Raw genomic sequence first — 8,658 nt, forward strand, 5'->3', positions numbered from 1 at the left:
CGTCTTGTATGTTCTTGTTTAGTCTGTGAGGTGTTTCTTACTTTTTAGCTACTGGTTGTGATTCCGGTGTTTTAGACATATATTTTCCTGCTTTTTGGTGGTTTTGGCCTTTCGATTATTATTCTCCGTTTGGTCCGCTTTCTTAGTTTATGTGTTGGTTGTCTAGTTTCTTATTCTTAATTTGATTATCTTATGATACTAATAGTGAAATAAATATAATTTGTAAATGAAATAATAAAAATTAGTAAAAATAATAAAATGATGAAAAGTCTTGCTATTTTTAGGTGTGAATAAATTAAATATTTAAAATATATTTATATTATTTTATTTCTTTCTTGAATTTTAGAGACCAATAAGTGTGAGAAGGATTAGATAATACACAATTAGAAATTGATGGAGAAAATTGCAATAATTTAAAAGAAGAAGAATTTAAATACAAAAAAAAAACATGAGGACACATGTCAACAAACCCCTCTTCCACATGTCATAAGAAGGAAAAAAACCAACTTTATATATATATATAGATAGATATACTAGGTGTCTTCCTGTACAATGTGCATAAATAAAAGTTTTTAAATTTAAATTATATTTAAAATAACATTTTGTTAATTTTTATATTTTATAATTTGTTTACAATATTTAATCATTATTTTAATTTAATTATATGTAAAAAATAATATAAAAAAAATTAAGTAAAAATTTCTTAATATATTTCACATTATAATTTTGGAAAGATTTTTTATCTATATCTTTTGGTTAAGATATAATAAATCAAATTCTATAAATTAAAGCAATTTTTTAGGCATATAATTATCAAAATATAAAACTAAATTATATTTTAAAAATTTGTAGATATTAAAAAGAAGCTAATGGTGTTGAGATAATAAAATTACATTTTTTTAAAAAACTGCATAAATTTTAAAGAATTTTTTAGTAACAAAAATAATATAATTGTAAAAATGTAACTATATCTACATTTTAAAAAAAAAAACTGCATAAATTTTAAAGATTTTTGTAGTAACAAAAATTATATAATTATAAAAATGTAACTATATAATATTTCGAAAATTGTAAAATCTTATTATATTTCTATTTCTAATATTTATATTATTTATTGTTATATTAATAATGATCAAGAAGTTAATACCATATTTATTATTATATTAATTATCATCTATAACTTATTACCATATTTTAAAAAACTTACTAAAAATATAAATTAACATTAAATGTAAATATCTATGTCACAATTTGCTTCAAGCCATGTCATCATTGTTAGTATGCCATGCCATCTTTTATCTTTCAAAATTAATATGATGATGACACATAACAAATCACTTCTCAAATAATGTCTAAGGGATAGATAGATAGATAACAAGATACAGTGATCATAAACTCATATGTACTCTTCAAATAATACATAGGGATACGTAGATTCAGTTCGACTGAAGCTACAACGAAATTGCATTGGGCTAAAACGTGCTCTCGAATATGGGCTACAGTAAAAAATATGAAAGGCCCATTAAGGAGTAAACAAAATGAAAAACCTAGAATCCTTGTCTCGTAATTATAACCTAACATCATCTCTTTGCCAAAAACTTCTTCGCCCAGTTTCTTCATCAACTCAGCGGCTCGTGTCTTCTTTCTTCTCTGGTAAGATTCCTTTATTCTCTTTGTACAGTTTTATCTTCGTTTGATACAAACTGTTACCTGTAAATGGTTTCGTTTTGGATGTATAATGTTAGCTTAAGAAAGCTATGGCGTACGCACCACCACCGATGAAGCAAGGAAAGACAGGATTTGAAGAGACACAAGAGCAGATTCACAAGATCAGAATCACTCTCTCCTCCAAGAACGTCAAAAACCTTGAGAAGGGTCAGATTCTTTTTCTTGATTTAGCCATCAAGCTACTTTCAGTTAGATCTTGTAACGGGTTTATCTGCAATATGTAGATTTAGCTTACAGGAACTTATTTTTAGTCATTGGTATAACACTGGAACCTAAAATGATTATTTATTACTTATCTATGTGTTGTGTTCTGATAATTAGTGTGCACTGACTTGGTCCGTGGAGCGAAAGACAAGAGGTTGAGGGTTAAAGGACCAGTGAGGATGCCAACTAAAGTTCTCAAGATTACCACAAGAAAAGCTCCTTGTGGTGAAGGTCGGTACTTCTCGAAAGTTCGCATTGCGTATATGCTAGATTGCTATCTGATTCCGAACTGACTTTGTTCTGATTGAGAAACCTACATGTTGATGTAAGAAGTTTGTTTTAATCTATTGTAGGAACCAACACATGGGACAGATTTGAGCTCCGTGTACACAAACGTGTGATCGATCTCTTCAGCTCTCCGGATGTGGTGAAGCAGATCACTTCCATCACCATTGAGCCTGGTGTTGAGGTCGAGGTCACCATTGCTGATTCTTAGATGCATGTGGTTTAATTTACAGCTTCGTATTCCAACGACTCTTATGTCTTTTATGTAAAAGGGTTCAAATTTCGTCTTTGCTTCCTAAATATGTTATCCTTTTGATTTTATTTTTGTTGGACATTTTGTTTGCTGGATGCCTGTTCTTCGTTGGTGTTTCAATGGATAAACGAGACACTTTAAACTTGGATTTGTCACAATAATAGTATTTATAGAAGATGTTTTAGGAAAATAAGATTTTAATTCTGGTAAATACTAAAGTATCTTTAATTTACCAATTATGTTAAATTAAAATTATAAATTATAATAATTTTTGTAATAGATTTTTAATGTTAAAATGTTAAAAAATTAAAAAAAATTAAAAAATTAAATAGGGAAAAAGGGTGACGCGGGATGCCACAAACCTAATTTCTCTTTCTCATTGTTTTCTCCGCCGTAGAGTCGTCGCTTTTCCATGGCGATTTAGGGTTCCTTGGTGAGAAGCCCTGTTCTTCATCGGTGTTTCATCAGCCCGTAGTCTCTACTCTCGTCTCCGTCATCATCTTTTTTTTTTCATGGTTTGTAGATATGTCTGAGGACTTACCAAAGAGGCTTTTTAAGGAGGACGAGGAGCCCCGAGTGACTCAGATCAACAACAACTGCAGGATCGACTACATTATCCGAAAGTTCCAAGCGTGGCTGCCAAAGGAGTTGGATGTTGTGAAGAAGGATCCGGTTTTTCATCAGATTTTTAAGCTCCATGAGAATGGTCTTGGATACTCCGCGAGGGTGATTCACAGCTTCTTGTGTAGGGAGCTGGTGACTTACTTACAGCACGAGCTTTGGTTTGTCTTTGCGAGGAGACCGCTTCGATTCTCATTGCAAGAGTTCCACGCAGTAACCAGGTTTGAATGCGATACTCGTATCTCGCTTGAGGAGTTCGAAGAGTGGAAATATGATGGTGGTTTCTGGAGCAAGGTTTTGAGGAGAAAAGATGGAACAATTACACTCTTCAACCTGTGGACTAAGGACAAGGAAGCTGTTAAGAAGTGGAGGAATGCAGATCACATATGCCTTATCTACTTGGCGATCATTCTTTGTGTGGTATTAGCGAGAGATGAGAAGGCTAATATCCCCTTCAAATACATTGCGGTGGTCATGGATCTTGACAGAGTTCGAAAGTGTCCTTGGGGAGTTGCTTCTTATGACCTTCTCTGCAAGTCAATAGCCAAAAATCGTGACCAACTGAAGAAAAATACTACTAGTTATGTCTTGGATGGATTCTCATACGCCTTGCAGATTTGGGTAATGGAAGCGGTACCAAAGATTGGGAAGCTTTGTGGAAAAAAGCTGGACAAAGGTTTCAAGAACAGTCCTAGATGCATAAACTGGATGGGAGCTGCAAAGGTGTCATATGAGGAGATCATTCGGTTGGAGGAACTTATTACACCCAAGGTAATTATCTATATTTAAGATGACTCCATCCGGTTTGAAATGAGTATTTAGGATCTAACTTTATTTACCTTTCTTGTGTAGGATGACATCTACCCATACATCTCATGGACATGAAATTATGATGTTGTCAAAGCTCAGGTTTCGCAGAGATGATGATGTGGAGGATGATAGAATCAAGGTTTTGATGGAGTTGATAAAGAATGAGCATGATTTTAGTGAGCATGTTTGGGAAACTGAAGAAAATGAAGTGGTTTCTTTATCTCTTGACGACGAATCAACTGTGAATGATGAAGCAAGCGTGAATGTTGAAGCAGCCGAGAGTGATGACGACTTTCAGACTCCGAAAGGATCAAAGAACGTTGGTTCTAGATCAAAGAGGGGTAAGAAGAGGCTTCCGGATCGTGGTGTGGAGAAGAGGAAGCATAAGGTTCTCGCAAGTGGCCCAAAGCAAGCTCCTTTTAATGAAGACATGAAGGCTTTTGTGACACAGTTGTTTGAGCACAACTTCTCTGGAATGGAACAAAGGCTACAGAAACAAATGGCTGAGACATTTGAGCAGATGTGGGCAGAGCTTAAAGATTCACGTAAGGAAGCAAGCGTTGAAGTTGAGCTTGGAGAGCCTTCACCGACAAAGCCATCGACAAGCCAGGCACCGTTGAGGAGGTCCGCACGCGGGGGTAAAGAAACACTAGTCTTCACCACTCTCTTGAATGTTATTTTGTCTTGTTTATTAGATGGTTTGCGTGTCTGTTTGTTTTTTTGGCATCTAAGTTATCGGCCTGAATTTTGTTGTACTTTATAAGGTCTCGGTTTGTAAGTGTGCTTGGTGTGTAAGTGTCCTTGGTTTGTAAGTGTCTTCTTTAAATTTATATAATGGTTGTGAACTTTTATGTAACATATTTATGTAATGATAATGTATTTTGGTGTCTCAAATATTGCTTATTTATCGTGACATAACAGGATGGATCCGAGACTACATTTAATGTGAATTATAGTGAAGCAGATGATATGGGTCGCAGGATAGGTACGCAAGGGGTTGAAGGGCTTTCTCAGACGTCGTATGTGCCAGGCTTTGATCCATCTCAGACCAAAAAAGAGGAAGACTGGTGGACTCCAATGACTTCGGTCCGAGGTTCAGTGGATAATCCAGTAAAGAAAGAAAAGATAGAGATAAATACAACTCCACCGCCGTCACAGTGGGAGAAATGGTGTAAATGAAAAGGTCAAGGAATTCAGCTTAGCGATTCACCATTGCCCCAAGATGCTTCTCCGCAGGCGTCACTTTATTATATCTCTGAAGAGTCATGGAAATGATTCACGGAATGGGCATTAAATCCAATACCTTTAACAATTGTTTCTACATGCTTTAATTTGTCTGTAGCTACAAGAGTAGTAAGTGCTGGAAAATGGCTTGGGAACGAGGTAATGAATCTTCTACTAACCTTTAGTGAATTTATCTTCCTAACACTTCTTCTATGCTACATTACTTAACTTTCATTGTGAATTTTCAGGAGATGGATGCCGTTATGTTTATATGGCGTGTGAACACTACTTTGACTCGTTGGGCCCCTCGCCGTGTCGTTTTCATGCATGCTATGTTCTGCCTCCAAGTCGACGCTGCATACAAGAAGTTTTTACCAAACAAAAAAGCCTATCAGTTGCCTGATATCCTTCTTGGTTACGGAAGAGGAGAGCTTCCATCTCATGGGCAGACTGATCTAGTTTGGGGTGTTGATGTTGATCGACTCTACTTTCCTCTGTTTGTAAATGGTAATCATTCACTCCTCTACACATCCTAGTTTACATTTCTTCATTTACAAAATTAAGTGGACTCCAAAGAAGGTAATCACTGGATTGGTGTCTGTGTAAACATCATTGAAAGAAAAGTGGAAGTCTTTGATTGCGGTCGGAGAAAGAACAGACAATACGTTGAGAAGTTTGCTGCTATCATTCCTAGGATAGTGAAGGCAGTTGGACCCCCAGAAAGACAGAAGCAGCTACTCCTCTCATCATATTCTATCGTGGATGTGGCTATGAAATTGAGATTGAACAAAACTTGTTGTGATTGAGGTGCATACGCTCTCAAGCACTTGGAATGCTCGCTGCTTGGTCTCGACGTCAGTTTAGTGGATGATGAAATCTTCATGGGTTGCAGACAGAAGATTGGAGTGGACTTATGGGAGGCTGCACCCGTCCCATCTTCGCTGAGGTTATGACACGATATGTGTTTTCACCATTGGAGAGGTCTTTGACCTCGAAGATTATGTGTCTAACTACTGGTTTGTTTTTTGGAACTAGAATTATAAAACAACTCTGGTTTTGGTATTTGATTTGAATTAAGAAACAACTCTAGATTTGATTTTGTATGAATTATGAAACAATTTTTGCTTTGTGTTTGATTTTCTACAAAGAATTGTGTGCTACAAGATCATAAAACCTGAGGACCCAATCCTATTGAAAATATAGTAATGATTCTTAATCAAACCGTAAACAAACCCTAAATCCGTAATTCATAGTCAAACCCTAAACCCTAAACAAACCCTAAAACCATAACCGTAGACATACCCTAACCAAACCCTTAACTATAACCAAAGTACAAATTAATCCAACGCCCCAAACACACATGACATCTATTTATTCATTATTTATGTACATTGGTCACTAGCTATGTACGTCCGTCCACTATGTTTGTAAGATGTTTTAACACTAATTTAGAGGGTTCAAAGACAAAGTTCTTGTGGTCTAATCGATAAATTTAGTGATTTTTTCTTCTCTGCCTTAGCTAGAGTACGCGTTATGGGAGTCTGAAACGACGTAGTTTTGGTTATTTTTTTGACCTAATCCCTTTTCTTCCTCATTCTTCCTCGACAGAGAGATTTACAGCGGCGAAAATTTGGAGATCGACTCCCTCATGTCTTCAGTAAATTCTTCATCCACTTCAAGAAATCGCCTCGCCAAATAACGGGGAATTCCCACAAAATGCGATTGCGGTGAGGCAGTGTCTCGTTTCACTTCAAAAACAATTAAAAATACGAGAAGATTATTTCATTGTTGTCCTTTGGGATCTCAGAAGGTTAGTCGTTTAATCATATAACTGTCTCATTGTTGTCCGATGAGAGTAGAATTGGTCAATCTAACTGTGTATTGGATGTTACTGATGAAGGACAAAACCCACTTGTTCAAATGGACTGACAAATCAGTTGTTGAGAAAATTGAAGACTTCCAGGACCTGTTTGACGTGTTGCTCGTTGACAATTCCGAGTTTCAGAAATCAGTGAGAGCTGGTGAGGCCATGATGAAACGCCATGAGAGTAGAATTGAAGAGATGGAAGATGCAATCGCACATTGCGAAGAGAAGACCTCAGAATGCATTAGGGAACTAAGGAGCATAAAAGCTTTGTTTGTGTGTTGTTTGGTGATGGTCTTCATGTACCATACCTATGCATGATGTTCAACTAAGGCAGCAAGTTCACGCCCAACTACTTTTATGTGCTTCTTCAATTTGTTGTTCTTTTTTTTCAAAGAAGTTAAAACCATGTTTCTTGTTATTTTTTTGGTGATCATCATCTACTGAAACTAATTATTTTGCAAATACTTTGGTTGTTACTAGCATAAATCGATTTGTCTCAAGAGTTTAGCAACTACCAAATTGTCAAATGGGTTCTTAAACAGAAGATCAAATTGTTTCAAGAGCAATAAGAAAAAAACCAGAGACAGTTGAACACACATAACAAACTAGATGGGTAAATCACATGTTCCTCTCTTGTGTACTTCGGTTTCACAACGGCTACACTTATGCTTTTTATTCTTTCTTGATCCTTGAGAAGATTTTATCTTGTCTTCTACTGATTCATACGTTCTCTTTATTGGTCGACCAGCAATCTTTCTTGTCTTTGGTGGTAAAACCTTTGCAAGTTTAACCTCAGCTGGGACATTCCATTCAAACTCTAGAACTGCTATTGGATTAATGCATTCTGCATAGGCGGTTCTCCACGCTGCAGTGCTGTATAAGGCGTCAGTAAATCTATGCACTTCCATACCTGTCAATCTAAAAAAAAACGTGATCAATATGAAGTCTATATGCTGAAAATCCCGAAAATAAATAGGTCTCAAGTATGCATGTGTTTACACTTCCATACCTCGTGAATAAATTGCAGGAATGGCGTGTCGGCATGGAATTTTTCCTATATCATACTTCCCACATGTGCATGTTCTTCTTTTGTCTTGAAAAATGCAACCACATTGGTCAATAAGTGATGAATACAAATTTCATGTGCTGATCGAGGGTAGACAGTCCCAATAGCTTTAGAAATAGACGCATTTCTATCTGAGACAAAAGCTAGGTCTTGACAATCAGCAATAACCACTTTCAACTGTCTGAAGAACCACCCCCATGAATCGTCATTCTCTGAATCAACAACCCCAAATGCAATCGGATACAAATTAGAGTTACCATCTACAGCAGTAGCAACAAGAAGTGTCCCTTTGTATTTATTTTTCAGAAAAGTTCTATCAACGACAATCATCCTTCGCATTGCATTGTAGAATCCTCTAACTGATTGCCCAAATGACATAAATAGATACATGAATCTTCCCATCTCATTAGTTTCATAGTGAGTATGCGTACCAGGATTAGCTTCTTTAATCATATGCAAATATGCTGGTATTTTAGCATAACTGCGATCTGGTATACCTCTAGCAGCTGCAATAGCAAACTCAAGAGCTTCCCAAGCGTGCCAATAAGTAATATCACAACTATGCTCCAATCTCATAAATTGAATGATGTCATTTGCTTT

The 8,658-nt window shown here is 36.1% G+C and overlaps 2 protein-coding genes across 2 annotated transcripts; both read left to right on the plus strand.

The window, feature by feature from the left end:
- Positions 1-1,574: 1,574 nt before the first annotated feature.
- On the plus strand, positions 1,575-2,625 carry LOC106324940 (40S ribosomal protein S20-1-like). The gene is made up of 4 exons (XM_013762945.1): positions 1,575-1,653; positions 1,746-1,875; positions 2,050-2,163; positions 2,286-2,625. Exons 2-4 carry the CDS (start codon positions 1,758-1,760, stop codon positions 2,426-2,428), a joined length of 375 nt encoding a protein of 124 aa, XP_013618399.1. The 5' UTR covers positions 1,575-1,653; positions 1,746-1,757; the 3' UTR covers positions 2,429-2,625.
- Positions 2,626-2,995: 370 nt separating this feature from the next.
- Positions 2,996-7,310, plus strand: LOC106323508. The gene is made up of 6 exons (XM_013761618.1): positions 2,996-3,837; positions 3,944-4,574; positions 4,823-5,072; positions 5,244-5,284; positions 5,374-5,632; positions 6,985-7,310. Exons 1-6 carry the CDS (start codon positions 2,996-2,998, stop codon positions 7,308-7,310), a joined length of 2,349 nt encoding a protein of 782 aa, XP_013617072.1.
- Positions 7,311-8,658: the final 1,348 nt, after the last annotated feature.

The sequence above is a fragment of the Brassica oleracea genome, chromosome C2 (genome assembly GCF_000695525.1).
Source record: "Brassica oleracea var. oleracea cultivar TO1000 chromosome C2, BOL, whole genome shotgun sequence".
NCBI lineage: Eukaryota > Viridiplantae > Streptophyta > Magnoliopsida > Brassicales > Brassicaceae > Brassica > Brassica oleracea.